At 43.4% G+C, this 26,837-nt stretch overlaps 3 protein-coding genes across 3 annotated transcripts; all 3 read left to right on the top strand.

Moving 5' to 3' along the window:
• The first annotated feature begins 1,547 nt into the window (after positions 1 to 1,547).
• On the top strand, positions 1,548 to 8,807 carry LOC121709481 (claudin-4-like). The gene is made up of 3 exons (XM_042092907.1): positions 1,548 to 2,125; positions 5,177 to 5,186; positions 8,172 to 8,807. Exons 1-3 carry the CDS (start codon positions 1,638 to 1,640, stop codon positions 8,790 to 8,792), a joined length of 1,119 nt encoding a protein of 372 aa, XP_041948841.1. The 5' UTR covers positions 1,548 to 1,637; the 3' UTR covers positions 8,793 to 8,807.
• Positions 8,808 to 11,059: 2,252 nt separating this feature from the next.
• On the top strand, positions 11,060 to 11,642 carry LOC121709426 (claudin-4). Its single transcript, XM_042092758.1, has one exon. The coding sequence runs from the start codon at positions 11,076 to 11,078 to the stop codon at positions 11,640 to 11,642; it is 567 nt and encodes a 188-aa protein (XP_041948692.1). The 5' UTR covers positions 11,060 to 11,075.
• Positions 11,643 to 19,926: 8,284 nt separating this feature from the next.
• Positions 19,927 to 21,359, top strand: cldn30 (claudin 30). The gene has a single exon (XM_042092757.1). The coding sequence runs from the start codon at positions 19,946 to 19,948 to the stop codon at positions 20,954 to 20,956; it is 1,011 nt and encodes a 336-aa protein (XP_041948691.1). The 5' UTR covers positions 19,927 to 19,945; the 3' UTR covers positions 20,957 to 21,359.
• The last annotated feature ends 5,478 nt before the right edge of the window (positions 21,360 to 26,837 follow it).

The raw sequence follows: 26,837 nt of genomic DNA, 5'->3' as shown, positions 1-26,837 counted from the left end.
CTGCCCCAATGACAAACTTTCCACAAACACCCGCACCTCGCATACCAGTAACTCGTCATCATTGTCACATATACAAGGATACAAGGATACAAGGAAGTTTATTGTCACATGCATAGTTACTGGAAGTAAGAAATGCAGTGAAATTATGTCTGGTGTCAGCCTATTTGTGCAAAGTGGGGGGGGTAAAAAGTGCAGTAGAAGAGGGGTTTAGTAGATTAAGTGGCAAGGGCTGCATAAGAAAGGTGAGGGTGGATTGGAATTTGGGGGGGGGGGGGGGGCACCAATAAGGAGCACATAGAGAATGAAGTGTATTTGGCCTTGAGACACCTCTCTATTCGAGTCTTTAGACCCCCCCCCCCCCCCCCCCCCCCCCCCACACACACACACACACACACACACATACACATACATACACACTTGACTAACTGCTCACTCAGGTCCTTTACTACAGTCTGACACCCTCTTGGCCCAGACACAGAGTTAAGTCAGACTGTGGAGTGTCTTACACTGATACCCACTCTATTAGTGTGTGATAAGCTTACATCTCTAAGTGTATTATCACCTGAATGTATTTAATATATAATCCTAATTCCAATGTGTGTGTTATCTTGTGTACAACAATCTCCTGACTTTATCTTACTTAAGATTGTGTATGTTTATCTTGTAATGTTTACCCTTTGATTTAAGTTTGTATCTTTTGTTTGAATATGTATTTCACTTTTTGATATTTCACAAAGCAATACTGGCTTTACTAAAGGTACTATCTAAACAAATTATTCTATTCATCTCTATATGAAGGAATGAAGACAAAGGCCATATTAAATGATTCAGACCTGTAAGACCTCACAGGACACCACGCACATACATTCTGGGTGCTAAAAATTCAAATGGCTCTAACAGGCTTGCTAGGCTGTTTTTCTAAGAAATTCAGCAATGCATACAATAGACATTTCAAGGAAATTAGACCGGAACTACCACGGGTGTCATGTTACTCCAAGGACTCATTGTCCTGTGGCTAAAGTGAGCGTTGTTCCTCACTTGTATTGTTGTTTTGTTTGTGTTGTTTTGGATAAAGGTGCCTAATAAGTGAGTAAATATAATATTTAATGTATCAAAGGCAATCCTGTTCATTTGGAGATTGTAACATATAACATATAAGGGTCCAAGGCCTACATTAATAAATAATTTGCAAAATAATTTGCCACTTAAGAAAGGGCTAAAGGAAGCCACAAAAAATAACTGGACAAAAACAACAAATCAGACACTATTCTGAAAAGGAAGAGGGGCTTTAATCCTAAAGAGATCATCTATGATGTGACCATATATGGGCTGCTCTTTGTTGTCCCCTTGGCTAATAATTTGTGTTGTGTGACTAACCCAGGGGAATATAAAAGTCCCCCCCCTCCCCCCTTGTTAACCACAGGAAGAAACTGTGAAACCGGCCGAGCTGGTTAGATGATGGTGTTTGTGTGTCAGGCCCCACCCTTCTCAAACGTCCACCCCGGGGACCTCACCTTACACTCTGTGTGCAACGGTTGACGGAGAGAGAAACAAAGGCAGCAGCTTTATCACACAGACACACAGCAACTTCTCAAGGATATTTCTTTTTAACTGAAGGCCAATACGTGGAGAACAAAATGGTCGCTGCCGGGATTCAGATGCTGGGTGCCGCATTGGGCATCATCGGCTGGATCGGTGCCATCGTGGTGTGCGCCCTCCCCATGTGGAAAGTCACCGCATTCATCGGCAGCAACATTGTCACGTCACAGACGATCTGGGAAGGCATCTGGATGAATTGCGTCCACCAGAGCACGGGTCAGATGCAGTGTAAGGTCTACGATTCCCTGCTGGCGCTGCCTCAGGACTTGCAGGCCGCTCGTGCCCTCTGCATTATCTCCATCATCGTGGGCATCTTCGGCATCCTGCTGTCGGTGGCCGGTGGCAAGTGCACCAACTGCGTGGAGGATGAGAAGGCCAAGGCTAAGGTGGGCATCGTTGCCGGTGTGGTCTACATCATCGCCGGGATCCTGACCCTGGTGCCTGTGTGCTGGACGGCCCACAACATCATCATGGACTTCTACAACCCGCTGCTCGACCAGGCCCAGAAACGCGAGCTGGGGGCCGCGCTCTACATCGGCTGGGGTGCCGGTGCACTCATGACCATTGGAGGTGCCCTGTTGTGCTGCAACTGCCCCAAGAACGACGACGACACCGGCTACACTGCCAAGTACTCAGCTGCTAGATCCAATGCCTCTGCTCCCTCCAATAAGGACTATGTGTGATCAGAGTCTGGGTAAAAGCATGGCTTTGTCCTCTGAGAGGTAGTTTAAGTTTTGGGACACTGTTGTCGTCCTCCAATTGAGTTGCTGTCAGACATTTTGTTAAAATAAGTTTACATTTGGAAATGTATTACATGTGATTACTCCCGAGTTGGAGAATGCTCAGTATCACTTACACAATATTAGGGAGGGGCGAGAACACAAAGGAAGTACTGCTTGGGAGACAAAGTTTAGAAAATATCAGGATCAGACAAGTAAACTCTCTTTGTTCAGAATCATTTGTTAAACTGCTGTTCTGTTAACTTTGTGTTTCACTGTGACTTCAGTGACTAAATCTGTGTCCTTAAAGTTGCTTGAAATAGACATATACAGCTTGATTTTGTCAGTAACAGTGTGTTGACAGTCTGAGGATGATCAAAGCAAATCCATTTAACTTTAAGTCAGTAAAGTCTGTAAATATAAACACGTTATTTTTTTTCATTCTTGAAAATATTTTGAAAACAACATGGAACTTTGTTAATAAAAATTTTATGGGACTCATTGGTTACTTTGAATATGTTTTTACACTGTGAGAACATCACAACGAATTTGACCATAAACTCACCCATTTTAAATCTGATATCATTCGATAGATCAGAGATAACCATACAGTAACATTCCTTGAGTCAAATGAATAGCACTGAGGCTCAGTCAAGTCTGAAACAGGTTCTGATTTATGTGTGGCTGCATCATATCTAGCACACATTGTATAGTATTTATGCAATATGAAAACCTGTTGCGTTCCACTGTAAACTGAAGATAGAGTTGTGAGGTAAATATGTGGCAGGACTTTTACTTTTTGAAGCTGGACTGTTACACTTCTGAATACTGTATGTAAGGGATAATGTATTGTCCGTCGTTCATTATCAGAAAATAAGTCCCAACAGGGCAAACAGGACCCTGATGCGCAGCGGACACGGACAGCACATTATCCCAATTATTATACGGCTACTTACCACAACGAGAAAAGAAACTTCACACAATGGGATTTTAGAAATTATTTTATCACTGTTTTGTGGCTTCTGCCACACAAATAGAACAGTTTCAGGTGTTGCGTGGCCAGTGTTGTATACTAGAAAGCAATACTTGAGTAAAAGTACAAGTATCGCACTAGAAAAAGACTTTGGTAGAAGTGAAAGTTACCTTTTAGAATATTACTTAAGTAAAAGTCTTAAAGTATCTGATATATACTGTACTTAAGTATCAAAAGTAATTTTCTGATATTTAATGTATTTAAGTATTTGAAGTAAAACTAAAAAGTAAAAAGCAAGCGGTTTTATTTTGAACTTTTATTGTGAACTTTATTTTGGCTTTCTTATAGTAAAGCATAAAGCATATTCAGGGTTCCCATATCTTCTTAATCTCACTCATCAAATCAAAATTTCTCATCACATTCTTTTCTAGGACTTTTCAGGCACAATTCTCTTAAGTTCAAAGAACAAACAGCATATTTTTAGAGCTGACGTCAAAGAAAAAAACAGAAACAGAAATGTCACTTTTGTATGAACTTCAGGTAAAAATGAAAAATAAATAACTTATTTTTTTAGAAAAAATGACCTGCTTGTAGGGAGAAAAGTTTGGTCATGTGCATCTCTAGGGCTTACTCCCCAGGTCACCATCTCACTCTCTCTCACACACACACACACACACACACGCACACACACACACACACACACACACACACACACACACACACACAGGCCACCTAGTCCAGCTACTAATATGCCAGTCATTAGTTGAAACTGAAAAGGTGTCTGTTCATCTTCGAAAGAAGCTGGTTTTCAAAGTTGCCAGAATTCAGTGCTTGGTAGTTTCAGGCCCAAGACCGGCCCACGTTTTCCATAGTGGTGGAAATTGGATAAATGAAGCAACATTTCAGCTCTTACGATCCTGTAGTTTTTATTAGTACCATGGTTCAACAAATGTGTAAAGGTTATATAATAATTCACTTCAACTAATAATAATAACTTGGACTTATATAGCGTCTTTCATGGTACCCAAGGTCGCTTAACAATGGGGGGGGGGGGGGGGGGGGTTAGGGGTCAAAGGACTTGGTGAAAAAAAATGTTTTGAGGTGCTTTTTGGACATGGGCAGGGACGGGGAAGAGCGGACATGGAGTGGTAGACTGTTCCAGACTGTGGGAGCGTTGACAGAGAAAGCCCTGTCCCCAAAAGTCCGCAACCTGGTGCGGGGGGTGGCCAGCAGGTCCTTGTCAGAGGACCCCAGGGAGCGTGACTGAGTGTAGGGGTGGAGGAGATCTGTGAGGTATTGTGGTGAGAGTCCATGGAAAGATTTGTAGGTGAGCAGGAGGATCTTGTAGGCGATGCGTGACTTTACTGGCGACCAGTGGAGCTGTTGGAGAATGGGAGTGATATGCTGCCAGGGCTTTGTGTGGGTTAAAACCCTGGCAGCTGAGTTCTGGACATACTGGAGTCTGCTAAGGGCCTTGGTGGGCAGTCCAGACAGGACATCATTGCAGTAGTCCAAACGGGAGGTGATGAACTAAGAAGTTAACAAAAAATATTCCACTATTCCACAAGTTAACAAAAACAGAAAGAAAGAAAGAAAGAAAGAAAGAAAGAAAGAAAGCCTTTGAAATGTAGCCTATCCCACGCTTCCACAAAGAGGCATATTGAACTAATGTTTAGGCTGCATGTTTTTTGCATGGGTAGGCTATATTGTTGTTTGGTGATTTAGCCTACTCCTTTACTACACCCTCTTCTGAGCAAACAAGGCATATAGGTTTATCATGTAGGGTAATTGCTCTTTCTTACATTAAATAACTTTAATTTATCCTCTCTACTTGTCCCTGTAGTCATGGCCTCCTCATCACTAATTTCGGGCTCATCATTTTCAGTGGTCGACTGGTTGATCTGCTGCTCAGACTCTCCTGCCTCTTTCTACCCTCCATCCTTCCTGGCGCTTGTGTCTACTGTAGGGCCGGCTCGGCTATCCGTATCTGAGAAAACTTTTTGGAAAAGACGGGGGCTATATGGACCCAACCAAATCTTTTTGGGAGGGGAGAACTCCCTCACGTAGACTACAACCCATGCAGAGGCATTGCATTAGTGTCATGCACAGAATGCGGAACGTGTCCTACTTTAAGAAAAGATAGGCTAACGTGACAAATGTCAATATTTTTTCCCTCGACCGGCCCAAAAGTGAAGCGGCCCACCGGGAATTCTCCCGATTTCCCACCCCGGGCCTGATTCAGTCTTACTCTTCTTGGACTGAAGAGTCCTGCGATGCTAAATAGCCTTTCACAGGCTGCTGAGGCAGGCTGACATAGTTTTTTATATTACCTTGTCTACATTATACTTTGCTCTCCTATTTGTCCATATTATTTATGCTGGTCTCTAGACCTTATTATTGTACTGTTGGACTAATGTTGGACTACTTTTTGCACCCTCACCATGACACTCACTCTCTTGAGCACCTTACCATACACACAGAACTACAGGACTACTTTTGCACTTTCACCATGACACTCACTCTCTTGAGCACCTCACCATGTACACAGAACTACAGGCCCTGTCACTACAAGCGTCTCATGCTTGATCACCCTCAAGCACACTGGATTTTTTACATTTAATTTATATAGTATATTTTGTATTTAGTTTTGTTAGTTTTTCTTATCTCCTACTGTCTCTATTGTACAGTGGAGTTTGGTTATATGTTTATACTTATACTTATATTTACCATTTCTGCTGTAAGTGCATGTTGTGTGTGATGTCTGTATGCTACTGAGACCCCCTGAATTTCCCCTTGGGGATCAATAAAGTATCTATCTATCTCTATCTATCTATCTATCTAACAGTGAAGCTATTGGCTTTTTCAACCATTAAAAATAGATTATAAATAGGGTGAGTCCGTTTTTTCCACAATTAGCTGGTGTAGTATGTTGCTAGTGAGGCCCTAGATGTGTGTTGTGATTTTGAAAGCACTAGGCTCAATGGCAGTGAAGCTATTGAATTTTCTCCCCAATGAAAATATATTATAAATGGGGTGAGTCCGTTTTTCCCGTAATTGACAGGTGTAGTGTGTTGCTAGGGAAGCACTAGCCGTGTGCTATGATTTTGGAAGCACTAGGCTCAATAACAGTGAAGCTATTTAAAAGTATTTGTATCCACTTTCGGTTTTGCACTTTGTAGACAGTCCCTAGACGCTCGGGTGAAAGCAGAATGCTCACAGGGATGCGTTTTATTTATCCACATATGTACACGGTTCTATCGGATGAAAACTGGGTTGTAGCTTGTTGTCTACCTTACTACGGTTACATAGAGCTCTCTATTGTGCAATGAAAACGTTTCTCCTATGAGTTATTGAACCGCAAAACGTGAATCTTGCGAATCTGCCAATTTCTGTCTAACTTTACCTAAGTGGCAGACTTAATGAAGGTGTCATTGTTTGGATACTTCACACACACGTGCTTTTTAATTTCACAGACTACAACTACCAAGCTGGAATCAAAGCACATCGATTCCCCTCTCACACCCTGCACGCACTTAAAACAAAATAAACAGGCGTCTCAGTCTCACGCATGTATAGGCAAAACTGTATCAGACCGGTGTAACGTTGGTAAATCTTCCATTGCACAGAATGATTTTTGTAGCACGTGCAACAAATGACAGTCGAAAGATACAATTACAGATCCATTTGCTTGGTATAACCGCATTTATAGTTTTCTACAAATGCAATCAATCAAATTGGCCTCCATCACTCAACCAACGCTAACGGTAACATTACCTAGGTCCTTATTGATATTATAAGAATAACGTACCTGCAGTAAAAACCAAGCATGTCCGATAAACATCCTCAGATTTATTTCGGCTTCAAGAAGAAATGGGAATTACATTTCATGTGAACATCATCCTATCCTTATTAGACGTTCTCTGCGGTAAACTACAGTCCTTGTAGGAAGCGTCCATTGTTTTTCCAACCCACTTTTAACTTCCAACAAAATTACGTCTCACTGCAACGATGCGCCATCTAGTGGACAAACGACTACTTATCGCCAATACTGGAAATGCATCCATGATGATGATGATGAATATTTATTTTGGCTTTCTTTTAATCCTACTGAATTTGTAATTATGTATCGGCAGTTCTAATACCGATAGTATGTGGGTGCCTGTGCGATTAAAGCAGAATAATATTGCATTTTCATTTTTTACCGGGGGGGGGGTGCAAATCACAAATGAGTGATTATGGGCCAGGTTGATGTGGGCCCTTGAGACCAACATACCATAAAAGATTCTTCATCCTCAGTGCCACGGTTCAGGTAGTTATTTAGGAAAAACTGCTTTTTTGCAGTTCGGGGGGCCCAGCACGGGGGGGGGGGGAGTGGCCCCCGGGGACGAAACGAAATTTTTCCGTAAAAGTCTAGTGGGGCTACATACCCACCAAATTTCATGTGCCCCGGTGGTTCGGTGTCCCAGGTATCGTTGACCAAAAATTCAGGAAGTAGATGACGGGAAAAAAAAAAAAAAAAAAAACTTTGACAATCCCTATATGACCCGAAGCAGTCATAATAATATGTCTGTCCATACTGTCTGTCCACATTGAAGTGTCTCTGGATTGATGGGGCTGACATGGAGTCAGTCAGCTCTCAGTGAACTCGACAGAGAATGGAGAGCTTCAATATCAAGTTTCAGCTTTCCTTCAGGGCCTGGGAACAAAAGAACTTAGGAGCCACACCCATCGGCTTGATCTATAAAACCAGACCCCACTTCTCAGGTGAACCTTTACCACCATCGACCTCACGCAGTGATGATCTGCGACTGCGACTCTTCCTGATAGACCCAGTTTATAGTCACAAGACGCAGGAAACCAACGTAACCATGGCATCACAGGGGCTCCAGATCCTAGGTGTGATGCTGGCCATGATCGGCTGGCTGGGCAGCATCATCACCTGCGCGATGCCCATGTGGCGTGTGACGGCCTTCATCGGGGCCAACATCGTGACGGCACAGGTCATCTGGGAGGGCCTGTGGATGACCTGCGTGGTGCAGAGCACGGGCCAAATGCAGTGCAAGGTCTACGACTCCATGCTGGCGCTGAGCTCGGACCTGCAGGCGGCGCGCGCCATGACCATCATCTCCATCATCGTGGGCATCTTCGGCGTGCTCATGGCCATCATGGGCGGCAAGTGCACCAACTGCCTGGAGGACGAGAGCGCCAAGGCCAGGGCCTGCATTGTCTCTGGGGTCATCTTCATCATGGCCGCCGTCCTGGTGCTGGTGCCGGTGTCCTGGTCAGCTCACACAGTCATCCGTGACTTCTACAACCCGCTGATAATAGCGGCGCAGCAGCGAGAGCTGGGCGCAGCACTCTACATTGGCTGGGGCACCGCGGTGCTACTGCTGCTCGGAGGGGGGCTACTCTGCTGGAACTGCCCCCCCAGAGATCACCAGGCCTACGGAGCGGCGCAGTACGCCCCGGCCCGGTCCAAAGCCTCAGGGGACTACGTTTGAGGGATGCAGCGGGAAAACCAGGTGACCGATGGTGTAGAGGAGTCTAAGGACTGTGAGGAAAAGTAACTGTTTCATGTTTGTATAAGTTTGGCTTTTTCTTCTTACATGAATACTTATTAGTCTTTTTACCTGTTTACTACTCCCATTTGTGTCAGTACTCAAAAATGTGTCTGCCATTGAAATTATCATTTTATATGAAACTCGTCAAAATAAATGCACTTTTTTCAAGGAGAGAAAATGCTTGGTTATTTTATTTGTCCAATTCCTAAGAGCATTGAATTGTGACATTACAGTGTTGTAATAATTTGTCCAAAAGTGCCTCAATTGGCTTTGTATTTCAGTGTTACCACCATTTGTTAGTTAACACAGACTTAATTTTTTAGTGTTTCATACATGTGACCAGATCCATAACGCAGTTTCAAGCTAGAACATCTAGTTTCTAGTCAAACTCTGAATATGTGTATTCAAATCCAATCTACATTGTGTGAATATCACACTAGAGAACCAGTGAGTTGTGGAAGGGTATCGGCCTTAGAATCTATTGTTCTGCAGTTTCGAGAAGGATAATAGTTCTCTTTTTCTCCCTCTCTTTCTTACACACACTAAGAGGTGACACTTACTTCACAGGTGGCGGTCTAGGAAAGGAGCTCAGCGCAACGGAGGGGTCTTGCTTCGCCCTGAAGGGACTTATTTTCCCAATAATGACCGGCGTTCTATCCCTTACTTATAAACCATTATAAAGCCATACATTAATCAATATTAGTAAAAAAAGAAAAAGAAATTAGACCACTTTACAGATTTGAATTCACGACAATTTGTGAAACTGCAAGACTGTAGGAGAGGAGACTGTAGACACATTCAACACATTTTTGTGTTGAATACGGGTGATTCTGGTGTCTATCATTTATAAGTCATATGAAGACAAACAATAAGGATAGGTCAAAATAAAAGCAAGGAGAGAAAATGCTTGGTAATTTTATTCGTCCACATCCCTAAGAGCATTGTATTGTGACAATACATGTGTTGTAATCATTAGTCCAAGAGTGCCTCAATTGGATTTGTATTTCAGAGTTACCACTATTTGCTAGTTAAGACTTTTTTTTTTTAGTGTTTGATACATGTAGCCAGATCCATCATGTTTCTAGACAAATTAAATTCTGATTATAGAAATTAGAATATTGTCACATAGGGATAATCATTTCCACACATCTTCTGTTCCATAGCACAGCAACGACACATACTGTATAAAAAACACATAAAACATGTAACACATATATCCCATTCACCCATGTGACATATATCTCATCCACTCAGCACATGCATGCACAAGCATATGGCATATAACAGTAACTTGTATCCCATCCTCATTCAACACAAAAGAAAGAACACATCACATGAGACACCCACATAGACACAAATGTCTATGACCAGGAATAGCAAGTTATGGGGTAAAGGGCTTTTAAGCCTTTTCAGTCTCTTAAAACTGTTGAACTAAGCAGCACAGTAAATCAAGACATGGGTGTGTTTGGAGCGTCTCCTGGACGGTGCCCGCTGATACTCAGGGCTCGGGTGTTGTGTCTCCAGGATCGGGGGCTAAAGGACTATTTGCATCCCTCCTTCCTTTGTCTGAGGCACAACAGGTTACTAGACACCTGTTCACCCCCCTTCCTCTATTTGGAGAACCCTGCCGCTGTTCTTTAGAAGGACTCACACAGAGACAGAAATCATAGACACACAGGCTGGAATCAGCCATTGATTCATTAAGTAGTGAGCATCCGTCTTTTCAGCATCACTGTGATTCCTAATTTGAGGATATTTTTAGAAAACCATAAAAAAACTGTAACTGTTCTCTTTAGAACATTGCATTGCAGAAGAGTCTAGAGTGCTGATGTGAAGACTTGACACCTGTTCAAAGCTTTCGAACATAAAGCATTTTCTAAGCCCATTACACCTGCTGTCCCCTCCCCCTCTCTCCTGCTCAAAGAACATAACAAACAATCCAGTCAAACAGGAAAGTAACCCGAGCCCCGACGAGGAAATCTCCTCCCTCTCTCTTTCTTTCACTCTTTCTCTATCTCTCTCTCTCTCTTACACATCTCTTGCTCTCTAACACAAACAAGCATTCTCTCTCTCTCCCCACAAGACCTGCTACACAACTAAAAATCTGGTCAAACTCAGGCAATAATCGGATGGCACGCTGTGACTGAATGAGTTTCTCTGTCGATTTTTTCACCGCAAACTTTCTAAAGTCCGTCCTGTGAGTCCCACCACCGCGGAAGCAGGATGGGCCGGCAGCTGCTGGCCTTCTGCCTGGCGCTTATCGGCTTCATGGGCACCATCCTGATCTGCGCGCTGCCCATGTGGAAGGTGACTGCCTTCGTGGGTGCCAACATCGTCACGTCGCAGGTGTTCTGGGAGGGCCTGTGGATGAACTGCGTGATTCAGAGCACGGGTCACCTGCAGTGCAAGGCCTACGACTCTGTACTGGCACTGCCGCAGGACCTGCAGGCCTCGCGCGCCCTCGTCTGCGTCTCCATCGCTGTCGCCGTGGTGGCCATATCCCTGAGTGTGCTCGGGGCCAAGTGCACGAACTTCTACAGGGACGAGAGGATCACCAAGGACCAGCTGGGTCTCTCAGCAGGGATCGTGTTCATGGTGGCCGGCGTACTGTGCATCGTGCCCGTCAGCTGGTCAGCTTACACCATCATCACGGGATTCTACAATCCCCTGGCCACGCAGGAGAGGCGAGGGGAGCTGGGGGCCTCCATGTACGTGGGCTGGGTGTCCGGCTTCCTCCTCTTCCTGGGGGGAGGGATGATCTGCAGCACCTACTCTCACAGATGCTGCTGAGGAGTAACTAATGCCTGAGATTAAACAATGAACTATGATGAACTGAAACTGGAGTGAACTGGACCTCCAGTTAAAATGGCTGGAACGTATTCATGAGGACAAAGTTTTTCAGAGATGTTTCTTTTTTTTGCCAGATGTTCTTGCTAAAATAAATAGGCAAATGTTAACAGTTTTCTGGCCCACTATGTGATGGCAACCTGTGATGACAATGATATGATGTTTACCTTACACTGTGGATGTCACAGACAGGCCAGAGACATCAGATGCTCCTGTTTAAGAAGGGGGTTTTAAAAATGCTGATACTGATAATGTCAGAATGGATTTACTGCACTAGGCTGATTTAAAAAACCAAGCTATAATAGGACATATACAGTATAATCAACATTAAGCCAGATGAATTAGTAAATGTTTACAAAATATTTTGTACATTTACATTTCTACCTTTGTATCAAAATATAACTATAATTCTATTTGAGGTAACATAAACATTTAAGGTAATACTTCATTCTACTCTTCAGTCATATTAAGGTGTCATCTAGTTATGCATTGTGAGAGGAAATGTCTAATTACATTAGTTCTTGCCATGACCTGTTGTAAGATTTTGTGCCATATGCTAGTAAGACATCCAATCTCATGTGATCTGCCATTACAGTGACTGATAATGATAGCATTACTGTTTTCTACTGCTGGTCACAATCTGACATATATATCTGAAAATAAAAGTAAATCATTAATTGTTACATTTTTATGACATGATGATGTTACTCTTACAAGTGTATAAGGGTTGCTCTGATTGGCTGCTTATCTTGCCTAAATGAGCAAAGTCTGTCCTCTCTCATCCTCATAGAGCATAGACACCTGAACACACACACACACACAAACAAACAAACATTCTCAGTCTCTCTCTTTCACTTCTCATCAGACCTGCCGCACAACTAAAAAGTTGGTCATACTCGATTGGAGTAATTAGGCTGCTACATCAAAATGTTAATTATTTTCCTTTCCCTGTTCTTTTTACCTGTGCTGGACTAGGATGGGTCAACAGTTCCTGGGCATTTTGCTGGCATTCATTGGCTTCATGTTTAGCATCATGGCGTTCTTTATCCCAGCGTCCCAGGTGACAACATTTCCAGGGACAACATTGCAACATCCTATATCCTTAGTGAGGGTGTGTGGTTTAAGTGCAAAGGGTCTCAGTACACTCTTTCCTGGTTCCTCTTGAGGGCCTGGAACAGTTTTGTTACTTCTGTGCATCTCCATCACCAGCAGTGTGGCGGCCATATATGACTTCATGGCTAGGAGAGACTAGCTGGTGAGCCTCTATAGACCCTTTCAACAATAAAAACAAAAACAATGCTTGAACGTTCTATTTGGTTCCCAATCGACTTCCTCTGCATTAAGATAACATATGGAATGTTAAAACGGAAGCCTTGTGGGGCCAACTATAATGCTGAAAATGGAACTCTCTTGAAAGGGTTTCTCCAACCCCGAGGTCACAGAAGAGAGTCACGGGGAGCTGGGAGCCTCCATCTAGGCTGGGTGTCCAGCTCCTTCCTCTTGGTTGGGGGAGGGTTGATCTAACAGATCCTGCGATGACCCAACTACCCATCCTTATTTTACTTATCTTACTTTTGCTAACAATTCACTCTAAGCTTCAGTCATAAGACTATCATACAATCATTAATGTGTCATATGGCTTGTCACTTTGCATCTCATGCTAGTAAGACGCCATAACCGAAGAACCTTGATTACTGACTAGGCCTACTCCGTTTTACCCTCTTTGCCATAACGTTAAGCTATAGACGGAACTATTTATGACAGCAACCAATGATTGTGACATGCCAGTGTCAGGCAATTGAGTTTCAGGTTTTCCGAGAGTGGCAGTTCTCCCCTTATTAGACATTCTCTGATATTAGCCTATGCCACGAGTTGCCAGCTGTTGCGACCACCAACACAACCCACCCACGTTGGTACACTCCTGGCTCTGTGATTGGTTAGTAAACTTAGATTCCTGTGGGGTATACTACGAAGCACGTTAGACATATCTAGGCTATGTAGACATAGCGAGGCTTCACAAAGCCTTGACTCGGGGGTATACGTTAAGTGATACTACGATAGCAGTTATGTGATATATTTGTCAAACTAGGCTTTCAGCTCAGATCTGTGCGCGTTCTCGGTGTTGGGACGACGTTGGCCAATCGTGAAACGTGGAGACGCACAAGACCGCCTCTATTTAAAAACAATTACTTCCGCATTCATGAGCGATAGCTTCTACACTGCGGTCATTTTTTGTGTTCAACCTATAACATCAAATAAATCAATTGTCATCAGTTGTTGTATGGTATGCACGTCCATAGTGGGATATTTGCACGCACAGCACTTATTAAAGCACATTCGAGATCCAAAATGTTAGTAGAGGCGGAGCTCCATCTGTAAGATATATGACAGAATCCTACACGTGAGAGAACTTCGTTTTTAAGACAATTGACTGGTCAGTGTGCAGTAGATTACACGATTTCAGCACATAACCTCCTCCCGACCAGGTTTGGTTGACAGCATAAGATACCATGGTGCAGGGGCGGAGCCAGAGGGGTGGCTTTGGGTGGCACAGGCCATCCTTGAAATTCGATTGGCCACCCCAGGTGCCACCCCGAAATCCTAGTCTACGATTGGCCATTATGACGGTCTAAGGCGGGACCTTTCTTGACGCATTTGCAGCGCTAGTTTGAAGTGTCAGACAGACTTCGGAAAGTGACAAACATGCTTGCCATTATACATGACTTATTGTTTTTAGCATGTGAGTTTAGGCCTACAGGCTACTGCTTGTGCCAACACGCAAAGATATCTATTTACCTATCGCATCCGCCAGTGCCTATTTATCTAATCACACACACAAGTTGCGTTTGTTGAATCACGTCATCCTAGACTAATTTTCCTACCTGCTTATTGTACCTAGCCTGCTCAGCCAACACTTGCTAGGTCATTAAGTGTTAAAGGGGTGGTTCAGGATTTTGGACATAGGACCTCATTTCCAAGTAAGCAAGTGTGATATTTATCAGTGGAGACCGTTTTCAACACTTCATCCAGTCCTTCTAATTGCAGAGTTCGCAGGTGCTAGGCTAGCGCAAGTCAACGGTATGTGCTAGCCTGCCACTAAAGACAGTCTTACCCACTCCAAAGTACACCCGGTTTCATCCAGTCCTTCATCTAGAAGGACTGGATGAAACGTGCTGAAAACGGTCTCCACTGATAAATATCACACTTGCTTACTTGGAAATAAGGTCTTATGTCCAAAATCCTGAACCATCCCTTTAACTGTGGGCCTACTTTTGTAAAAGCGTTTAATGATAATACTGTCCTAATCAAGGTTTGAAAATCGGAGGTTCACAGGCCACTGTGGCCTTGGTGCTCCCTTCTTTCAATATTCTGCTTTGCATCCGACTAAAAGCGATTTTCATTTAACCTATGGCCTGTCAAAATAATCTTAGCATTCACATTAATTTAGTCTTTTACGCAGTGTAGAAAGTGACGAGAAAGAAAGAAAGAGCGTCCAAATTCACCCATTCTTCTCTGTTGAACTACTCGCGAAGTAGCCTACTCATCACACAGACATTACAGTACATGTATCACATCACATGAAAGAGCTTTTTCTTAGCTTTTAAACAATGTTAGCCACTAGTGATAAACGGTTCGCGAGAAAAGTAACTTTAATTTAATCATATTATTATACAGTTCTGCGCCCATCTCCCTACCCATTCATCTCGGTGGAATGTCTTGCGAACTCTTCCTATATACAAACAATACATACAAACATATCAGAATAAACAGACCTTACCGAACACAAAGGTGTAAAGGATCCCCCTGTACAGATAGCCATTCCAGAGTAATCCGGTTTTGAATTTGCAGCAAATTTATACATGCATGTCTCCAACTTTGGGCTTTAAATTTCATAGCAGGCCAAATAAAACATAAATGTTAAATACAGCCTAGATATCTGTAAAATCAGATGATTTACAGTTCTATGTAATATGTCATGTTTCATGTTTTTGTCATGTTTCATACAGTGATGCAGGACTACTGCTGTGAATAGACTAAATATAACTTTGATCATTTTTATGTCTACTGTATAGTTAACTTTGACCTTGGTGCCCTGACATGTGGCCTTTGTGCCCCCTGCCAAACACGCCCAACTGAAGGCCAAATGGCCTTGGCCCTAAAATTATGAAATTCCAAGCCTGGTCCTAATGTAATGATAAGACAACTTTTCCTTTATGGTTCATCAAGCTCACTTATAAACACTCGTCGCATCTAGGCTAGGCTACAGGTAGCGATATGAATTCTGGTGACCATTCAACCAGTCAAGGATTTGTTGTGAAATATTTAAATTTTGGGAAGTTTACGTAGCTTAAGCTAAACTGTATGTTTATTTCGTCCCCCATGCCTGTTTTATTCGTCCCGGCCAGGAGGGATAAATTAAACATTGTGCACGTTCCACTTTTGCTTAAAGAATTCCTGAACGGTTTTGTTCAGAGCTAAAAGTGCAACTGTATTTGACAAAAGACAGATGTAAGTTATTGCTAGTGACAAAATATTAACTTTCGGTGTGGTCTCTTTGTAAATTACGTGTAATTAAAACGTGTTTTGATCGTCCCAGTTGTCCCATAGGCTAGTGGTGTCCTATATCCAAGGGGAATATTCTCACCCCTATGCAGGGCGCGATTTGTAGGGGGGGATGGTGAGGATTTCCCCCCCTCTGTTTTTCCTATCCCTACCTCTGCTAAATATTTTTTATCGTCAGGGGGGACAACATTTATCCCACTCTGCCCCTCATATTGATTAATGCTACTTCATAAGTAAAGCGCTGCAACGTGAAAACAGTCTAGATAGGCTAGCCTACATAATAATCTGACATCAGAAACACACCGTCACCGTCAGTTTAATGTCCCCATGATGGAATTTGTTTTAGCTCAGCATAACCCATTGATAGACAACTTAGATTTAATATGTTTGTTTATTTGTATTTGCATTATATGCAAATACAAATAAAATATTATGTGAGAGTATGGTCTTTGTCCTACAATTGATGAGTATGGTGTTTGGTGCATGGTTTTCCTAATGTATTTGTGTTAATTTAACATCTTGAGCCTGTTTCTATTTATCTGGATGTTTTGCCTCATGCCACCGTTGAATTAATCAGTGCCCCACTAGGGCCACCCTTGTTAAAAATGTCTAGAATCACCACTGCCATGGTGATATAGCGACACTAAAACAGATCCACTTTCATGTCACAGCATAGCCTGGCTTTGAGCGCAACATACCTCGCTAACCCACTAATCGAGATTCGTAGTATACCCCACTGATTGGCTAGCCAAACCTGAGCATCGCCATTGGCTATTCAACAGGAAGTGCCAGAACAGTCTCAAAAGTATTCGTATACTTGCAGAAAATACTTGTGCGAGCTAGCATAGAAATCTAGACGCGCCCCTAGCGGCAGCAAATTGCTGCCAGGGCTAGTCTAGCAACTCTCCGTTGGCTTGTGAGCTCCAGAAATCGAAACTTAATCAAGCCATTGAAATCGTGTATAGAGTCGTTAGGTGGGCTTAACGTAATGATTGATGGCAGAGTTACAACGGTTTGGCTTGAATTCCCTGCTACTTCAAAACAAATAAGATGGATGTTGCTGCTGGCGAACAGTGTGACACGAGTTAAGCTTTTATTATGTTGGCAAACGTTTGAACTAGCCAACTAGCTCCGCTGGTGGGAAACGCATGGGACTCATAGCGCTGCCGCTGTCCTATTGCGTGCAGAGGGAATTTGAAAGACAACTGATTATCCCGCCCCTCGGACTGAGCACTGCGAACGGTGAGTGCCCAGACCCTACATTTTAATGTGGGTCTGGCTCGCCAGGCTATGTGCGACCGGCAGATATTCGTAATGGCAGAATAGTTTCGTAATTGAAAGACAGCAACTGTGGAAGGTTTAATACCTGTGGAATATATTTGTAAGTGAAGGAGTAATACTTAAAATCCTTCGTGTTATTTTTTTGTTACAGGGTAAATCACAAATCATTTTTACAGTTACAAATCCTGATACACACACACACACAATACATATGAGACGCTTCTTATCCCTAAGGTGGTGCAAAAGTCTGTGCACCTGCAGAAAAGATTTGTAACTGTAGGACAACATTTTGTACATAGAATATTGATTTGTAATTGCATAATATATTTGTAATGGTAAAATATTTTTAACTGTAGGATGATTTGTAGCTGTAAAACCGATCCGTACCTGTAGAATAGATTTGTAAGTGTAGGGCATATTTGTGATATTGACAATTACTTGTACAGATCATTTTTACTTCAAAACATGATACACACAAAACTTTTGAGTCTAATACTTCCATACTTGGGGGGATGATCTGCTGCACCTACAGTCTTTTGGTATAAGCTTCAGAAGGCACATGAATAGTCTTTTTGCCTCAGCATTCAAACATGTTCAGCAGCATTTTCTAAACCTTCTTCACCTGTGGTCATTTAGTCAGTCTGCCCATCTCTCTCTACCTCACAGAGCATAAAAAAGCAATCCAGTCAAAAGAGGAAACCTGAACACACACACAATAATATATTCAGTCTCTCTCTCTCACTCCCCACCTGCTGCACAACTAAAAAGTTGGTCATACTCAATTGGAGTTCGGAGTAAACAGAGGGTGCTACACCACGGCAAAATGGCTTACATTGTAATTTTGTTGGTCTTTTCCTCTTTGTTGCTTTGATATATATTTCTTGTGCTTGACAAGGGCAGGCAAACAGCTCCTGGGCCTCTTGCTAGCGGTCATTGACTTCTGGCTCCCCCAGAGGACCTGCGGCTGGTTCACCCCCTGCTGTTGCTCTCCTTCGTCGTCAGTGTGGAGGCCATACGTGACTTCTGCCAATGCAATAGGAGAGCGATCGGCGGTCTGTTGAGCCCCTTTGCAGGGATCTTGTTCATAGTGGCCGGGCTGATGTGCATCATGTCCATAAGCTGGTCAGCTTACATCATCAACAACACCTTCTATAACCCCAAGGCCACAGAAGAGGGGCGAGGGGGCCTCCATCTACTTGGGCTGGGTGTCCGGCTTCCTCCTCTTGCTTAGGGGAGAGATGATCTGCGACACCCACTGGCACAGATTCTAAGACCTAACTACCTATCTCTAATTTACTGTATACAGTTCGAGTAGCCCATAATTGTATCATCCAGATATTCATGAGGCCTACTACTTGATAGGCTTGCCTACATGAGGTGGAGCCGTTAAAAAAAGAAAATGATGCAATGCAAACAGATCTTGTATGCCCTCTCTGTATGGACTTGGTTGCATCCAAAATTAACACTGACGTTGTGAAATATGTGAATACATTCACTACTGTGAATAAAAATCCCCACATTTGCTTCTGAACAATGCACAGCGTGTTCACGTTTGCACATGTTGGTGGCGCAAATTTAGAACAAAAAAAAAGATCAAGAATAAGAGCACAATTCCTATGTAGTTTTTAAAAGTTTCATATCCTCCTCAAAGTTTTACAACTGAAATCCTTGGATTTTGGTCATGGTAACCTTTTAGGAAAATATAAAACTAAGTTACAGTTTTTATATTCTCAAAGGTTTACAAGAACCAAATTGGAAAATCCTTGATGGATGCACTTCATAGGTTAAACTTCTGGATCATGTTGATCATGTTAAAAATCTTTAGTTTGAAACCCAATATATCTGTATTCAAAATGTGATTAGCTTCAACTACCCAAAAGGAGGTACGTAGATGTATTTGTGTTTTCTCCTGCCGTTGTCTGCATATGCCATCATTTTGCCACACCCACGGTGTCTTCTTGCTAGAGAAGAATCCTGTTGAGCTGGTATGGTGTAGTTTATAACAAATAGGGGGAGTGGTCTCCAGCCTGGATCACACCTCCTTTTCTCTCTCTCTCTCTGTTTTTCAGTTTTCCACCTCTCATCTCGGTCACCTAAGAGGATCTCAGGCCATGAAGTAGCGAGCACGAGCCAACATGCAGAGGTAGTGGTAAACAGGAGGTTAGTCAGAGACGCACGCAAGAGAGGGGAAGATGGATACACCGAACAGGTGTTCACAGGGCTAGGGCTGAACAGGTACCACTAAGGTAGGTGAGAATAGTTGTTGTTAAAAACAACAGCAACGTTTCTAAGAGTCTACTGGAGAGTGGGAGTCCAAGGACAACACTACCTGAGTGAAGCTACTGAGCAGGACAACAAAGAGGAGGGTGTGTTTGTTGCAGCGAGCCGTTTCCGTGGGAACGATGGCCTCCCTGGGCATGCAGATGCTGGCGAGCTCGCTGGCACTGCTGGGCTGGGCGGGTGCGCTGCTCACATGCATTCTGCCCATGTGGCGGGTGACGGCCTACGTGGGCACCACCATAGTCACCTCCGAGGTCATCTGGGAGGGCATCTGGATGACATGCGTGGCGCAGAGCACCGGGTATGTCATGTGCAAGCCGTACCAGTCCATGCTGGAGCTGGGCACCGACCTGCAGGCCGCCCGGGCACTAATGGTTTTCGCCTTGCTCATGGCCAGCGGCGGACTCCTGCTCGCCTTCGTCGGGGGCAAGTGCACCCGCTTCCTGGACGGCCAGGACCGGCTCAAGGCCCGGGTGTTGCTCGCCGCCGGAGTGGCGCTGATCGTCGCCGCGGTCCTGTGCATCATCCCGGTGTCATGGACCGCTGCGGTGGAGGTGCAGAAATTCTATAACCCCCAGATGTCAGACTCTCAGCGTCGAGAACTCGGGGCTGCAGTGTACATCGGGTGGGGGGCTTCCATCCTCTTCTTCCTGGCGGGGGGAATGTTCTGCGGCTCGGCCTGCTCTCGGAAGCCCTCCGAGAACAACACGCCCGCCGTGAAGTACGTCCTTGTGCGCTCATCCATTAACGGCAGCTCCAGACACACCCCAGGCCCGTCCGTCCGTTCCCTCCCAGAGGGCAGCCAGTGGGGCAGGCAGCCCATCACAATGGCGAAGCTCCCCAGCCATGCACCCTCCGTGGGGTCCAACTACAGCAAAGCGCCCTCCACCAAGTCCCAGCTCGCTAGGCCTATGTCACCCCAGTCCGAGGTGAGTGAGGGGCCCTCCACCAAGTCCCAGCTCCCTAGGCCTATGTCACCCCAGTCCGAGGTGAGTGAGGGGCCCTCCACCAAGTCCCAGCTGCAGAGGGCAAACTCCACTAAGAGTGTGGAGTCTCTGACCAAGTCCCAGCTCAATGACACAGCTCCATTCACAGATGAGCCACCAATGACTCCTACAAAGACTTACATCTGACTGACAGCATTTTCTTCAAGGCACTGCCACATTATATTCTAGTTAAAATCACCCTGATTGGATCAGTTGTGCACTTGGACTTTGTACTCTTCTTGCGGGCCAGTCAAGAGTAAAAATATATATTTAAAATGAAGCTGTTGAAATGTATATGTTTTTCTTAATGTTCAAATGTATGTCTAGTAAAATGAAGGAAAGATAATTTATGTAATTTCACAGTGCTCGTGTGTTCCTTTGATGTGTAAAAAAATGAATGTGAATTGTGATCTTGATGTTATTACTTTTTCAGTTATTGAAATGTGATCCTGAAATAGTTCTTAGAAAATGTGTTCTGAAATGTTATCCTGCAGCTATTTGAATGCTCATTTTGATGTTATCCAAATAAAAGTTTATACATTTCTAGATATATCTTTTACACATTGTATCTATTTTTATTTCATTTGCCCGAGGAGCACAATCAATCAAACTGAGGAGCACAATGACAATCAATATCAATCAATGAATAAGAGTTCAATATGTCTTCATAATTTGATATTATATATGTGTCGTGCTATTTTGTAGTATTATATTGAGGGGCTTGCTAGTCCGTTACATCGATACCTTCTCCCACTTTCTTCCTGGTATCGTTCTCAATTATGGCTTCAGCAAAGTGAAAGAGCATCTGTGGTGAAACCGGTTTGACAGAGAACGAGCTAATAAAGATGCTTTGCATTCTGTCAGGACTTTGTATATTTGCAATGGATTCAAATCCAGTTTCACTGTGAGGCAAGCTAGGAAATCATGCAGTTTTGGAGTCATGATTCAACAGATGTTTTGCTTTTGTTATACTTTAATATGAGACTGTTTTGGGGATGTTTAGTAAAGTAGTAGTTAAGAAATAGTAGTTAGAGTAGTAGCTAGATAGTGGTTAAGAAAGGAAATGGTTAAGGAATACTGTGGTTATTTGGTTCACCTGTCTGAGTATGACATGTATATGTACATAAGAATTTGACTTTTAGTTGACAACAGGAATAGAACAGGGAGTCTTTTAAATGTTTTTAGTGTCTTCCACAAAGTTAATATACTGTCTTTCCCAGTCAGACGGTTAGATGTCTTTTTTTTAGAAACTAAGAAATCCCAGAGACTACAATATTGTCCTCTACATCAGCTGCTTTTTATTTAAATAAGTTAAAAGAGATTTTAAATGTCAGCATGAAACAGCAGCAGGTAGATAGTAGGAAGTACAAAAGATTGCATGTATCAGGTTCAAAACACACCTTACAGAATGATCAAAAACAACAAAGGGAAAACAGAAGGTGTTCATGCTCCACCAACTAAATTCAAAGTCACATTACATTATGTTGCTGATGTTGCTTTCATGTTTTTTGTTCGCACCTCACAATTGTTGTATTGTCTAATGTTTCCATATATTAAAATTAAATTATCTGGGTAACTTCGAGAGTAACTTGATCACGTGTGGCGTACTTAACCCGTACTACGAAAGGTGGATAGGTCTTAACCGAGATATGCTGCCATGGCAATTTACGCTGCATCTCAAACCTGCTCCGAGCAGGCTATTGGTGCTTTCTATTTGTCTTGTAAATCATCGTACACCCACTCGTACAACATGTACGAATGAGTGGCTATAGGAACGCGTTTCTCTCGAGCCACGAGGGGCATTAGCAGGAGGCTAGTCATTGTTATTGTTTTGTGCTACATGTAGCCTCTAGCTAAACGGCTGGAAAACAAATTGTTACATTGTATTGCAGGCACAGCAAAACCGTGCAATGCATGAATTGGCGACCGGATTGAAGCAGCAATGTAATCTAGTGTGTAAGAGCATTACATCAACATTAACATGACCAACACAGTACATATGCAAAAAAAAATACATGTCATCTCATCTCAACTATGGGCGCAGCCATGTTTGTTGTAAGGTCATACGTCCACCTCGGGGTACCCTCAAGTACTCCGAGGTAAAGTGGACGTGCCTGCCCAAAATGCCGCAAGAAAGCTGGGTAACTTACACTTTCCAACTCGGGCGGCGGATTTACGAGACAAATAGAAAGCACGGTCAGGGCTTCTACACACAGTTGCGTTCCGTCAACGCATGCCAGTGGGTGTTCCCGACGGTAGCTATGCAAATGACCTGAAGTATAACTGTAATTTCATTGGTTGGTGCCGCCCGTCGATTGGCTTGATTGACCGGTGCAGTCTGTCGGTGCAGCAACAGCTGAACTTCTCAACGCGAGCGGTGGGAGAAACGCGACGCAACGGACCCACAATTCAGTTCGGCAATGGATGACGTGAGCCCATATAAAGTGAATGGGATGCGTCTCCAGCAACGCAACGCACGCAGCTGTGTGTAGGAGCCATCAGTTCTTGGTTAACCCGAGGTTTCCGTTAACCACACCCTTTATAAGTACCACCCCTCCCCCAAATTTCCACCAATTTCTCCCGAGAATGTCGGCGTATACCTGGATGATCCATACGACATTGGAGCGCAAATCGTGAGAAGCTCTATTCGCAGGGCGAGGGGTTTTAGAGACCGCCAGATATATATATATATATACCCGGACGATATTTTCTATGAAGATATAGATTGTCAGCTGAGGGAATTCGTTATCTTTATCAGATGAGACACCCGTCATAGCAATGCCCTTACGTGGACAATTCATGTATTCCATCGGTGATGCTGAACATCTGAGCAAGAATACTGTATGTCCGAAAATAAATCGGACATAGGCCTACATATGCTGAACATCTGAGCAAGAATAGCCTCCTACTGTCCGAAAATAAATCAGACATAGCCTACAGTAGGCCTAATAAATTAAAATCACCATTTTAACAAACTTGTTGAATTGAATGTCATATTACTGTACCCTGCACATAAAGGCTACACATTTCCACAGCACCAGAATCCGACCGAATGCCTCCCTCAACCCCCTCCATAATCGTCCTTCCACTATTATTTGCGATGGCCAACTCCTCTGCTACTGTAAAACACTCTGGTGCCTTACAGTAGTGTTCAAAGACACCTTTTTCTTGTTAGCTGTAAAACAGAGGCCAAGTGAAGGCTATAAGCATACTAGGCCTAGCCTACATGTTTTCATAATTAAGAAATATTAATAAGCTATAAACCTATTCTGAATAATATTTTTGTGTTTCATTTTCACCTGCTGCCATGTGCGTTTGGCAATGGTGTTGCATCTGAAATGTTCACAGGATTAGGCATACACTAAATCAGTCAATGGGGGCTACTTAAACATTCAAATATCCTTATTACTGTAATCTATATGCCCACTTCTGAATTGGGTTGCATCTGTAGGCCTTTTTATGAACTCAAAATAGGCAATTTAATTATTTCAACTCATTTCAGACATTTGGCAAGCTATTAATCCTCAGTAACACATATTTGAAGAGCATGTGGAAATAAAACTTTACTTTTAGGCATTTTAGGCTACCCGATCTGCAATGCGTTGCCAACAGCCTTGCCTTGCTTGCTGCCGACGTATTTGATTTTTGTCGTAAAGTGAGTTTTAATTCCTCATAACTTGTCACAATAATTTCATTCCTCGTCCATAAAATAAGGAGATCGCGTCATCATTGAAAGTGGTGACTTGCGTTGCAACCCGCCCCTTTTATGTGAACGCGCACAAACTCCAATTAGGTTAATCCCAGTTCAACAAATCAACTTCTTAATCAGCGTCGTAGTACCGATTAACACCACTTATGATAACCAGGTTTTCTCAACCCCGGTTTTACAAAGTAACCCTGGGTCAGGGCTCGAATTACGTGGGAGCCAGAGGGAGCCGAGCTCCCATAGAGTGAGGACTGGCTGAAAGCAACAAAGTCATAAACCTGAGGGGGTCTCTCATATCTGAAGGTGTCTGGCATTGTAATTTAATCTTAAACAACCGCTCATTATCCATCCCTGTGCGATCTCTTACCATTAAAGACGTTAAATTAAAATATAGGCTACTCGGGACGTAGACCTACACTACGCTCTTGAACGCAGCATGACACTTCACCACCACACCACTAGACTATATGAGCAAACCGTATCGATTTGACAGCACTCGCAAATCTGTCACCCTGCTTTGATGTGAATGTTTTGTCTATTTGCGTTCATTGGGCTAGCCTACGTGGTTTGATACGTGCTGAAAAGTCCTGTTTGCTGTTGAACTTGCGCTTCACCTATTCTATGTTGATTGACAAAGCCATAAATTATGGCCCATAATGCAGCCTACAATGATTGTGTTGTCTGATGATCTAGCTATCCTCTGCCATTGAGAGCTCCGGAAAGTTCCCAGCTATTTTGAAACACCTGTTAGCAATCTCTGATGTCGGAATATTCAATGGCTACCCGACCATATCTCAGTGCAAACTCCAAAATTGTTTGTCTATTAATTTTCCACGGTTCAACACATTGGCCTACTAGAACATAGTTTGGCTGGCTTTATTCATTTCTGCCAGTAAGTGCTTTTTCCCCTGTGTATAAGTTACACTACATGCATTAGCCTATTGTGTTTGACACTGAGGATAGCCTATCTGAGACGGTGGTCTGGTTTAAATGAGTTACGTTGTGAAATTGAGAATGGCACAGACTAAATCGTTTAGTCTATTTCTTTGTATTGTGAAATTGAAATGAGATATGGACTATTACAATCAATAATATGTTGAAATGAATTAAAAGTAATCAATTTCTATGAAAAATCTATGTCTTTTGTGTGCGTGTGTCAAGGTAAAGCCTGGGCCTACCGTGCGCATTATACTGTACTGCGCAAAAGCACCACTTGCGCCTAGGCTATTTCATTGTATCGCCTTGTTAGGCTATGCGCGGGGTGTGCCAACTTTTCATGAGATAGAGAGACCCCCTTAAAGACAAAAAGATCATTCGAGCCCTGCCATGGGTTACATCTGGGTAGGTTAATGCTGCTTTTGAGATGTCTCGTAAATCATTGTACACTCACCAGTACAACATGTACCAATGAGTGGCTTTAGGAACGCCTTTCTCTCGAGCCACGAGGGGCATTAGCAGGAGGCTAGTCATTGTTAATATTTTGTGCTACATGTAGCCTTTAGCTAAACGGCTGCAAAACAAATTGTTACATTGTATTGCAGGCACAGCAAGACTGTGCAATGCATGAAATGGTGACCGGATTGAAGCAGCAATGTAATCTAGTGTGTAAGAGCATTACATCAACTTTAACATGACCAACACATATGCAAAAAAAATACATGTCATCTCATATCAACTATGGGCGCAGCCATGTTTGTTGTAAGGTCGTATGTCCACCTCAGGGTACCCTCAAGTACTCCGAGGTAAAGTGGGCGTGCCTGCCCAAAATGTCGCAAGAAAGCTGGGTAATTTACTTTCCAACTCGAGCGACGGATTTACGAGACATCTCGAAAGCAGCATCAGCTCCCTTCGTAGTACAGGCCCCAGGCAAGCTTGATGCTTTTTCTCTACGAAACTCCCCCTCGCTCGGTCTGAAGCTCTTTTCCTTTTCTTTGCATCTTCCGTCAAGGGTTTTCGCTGCTTCTTCGCTGGCTCTGCCATTACACACACGTTTGCAACAATCGCTAGCGTTTCGTTAGCCTGCCTCTGTGCTGTATGCAGGATGTAATGCTTCCGTCGGCGGGTAGGATACACCGAACTTGCAAGTGGGATATTCTTCTTACAGGCAGTAGGGGCGGGCGAGGGAGTCTTCATTGGCCCTGTAATGAGTCATTTAACCATATACCAACTTACGAAGATGATTAATTAACACGAAAACGTTGTCTGGTGTTGAATGAAAATGAGCTCCCATCCCTTGCCATGTTTTGAAGCCTCCACTATAGCACCTGATGTGACGACCCTTCTGCTACCATCATTTCTGAAGGAACATATAACCACAGTATG

Source organism: Alosa sapidissima, chromosome 5 (assembly GCF_018492685.1).
Source record: "Alosa sapidissima isolate fAloSap1 chromosome 5, fAloSap1.pri, whole genome shotgun sequence".
NCBI classification, from domain to species: domain Eukaryota; kingdom Metazoa; phylum Chordata; class Actinopteri; order Clupeiformes; family Clupeidae; genus Alosa; species Alosa sapidissima.
The sequence above is the reverse complement of the archived record's forward strand: the minus strand, read 5'-3'. Positions and strand labels throughout refer to the sequence as shown.

What these genes read in the sequence shown, in the direction of transcription:
- LOC121709481 (XM_042092907.1), top strand. Translation starts at nt 1,638, where the DNA reads ATGGTCGCTGCCGGGATTCAGATGCTGGGTGCCGCATTGGGCATCATC.
- cldn30 (XM_042092757.1), top strand. Translation starts at nt 19,946, where the DNA reads ATGGCCTCCCTGGGCATGCAGATGCTGGCGAGCTCGCTGGCACTGCTG.
- LOC121709426 (XM_042092758.1), top strand. Translation starts at nt 11,076, where the DNA reads ATGGGCCGGCAGCTGCTGGCCTTCTGCCTGGCGCTTATCGGCTTCATG.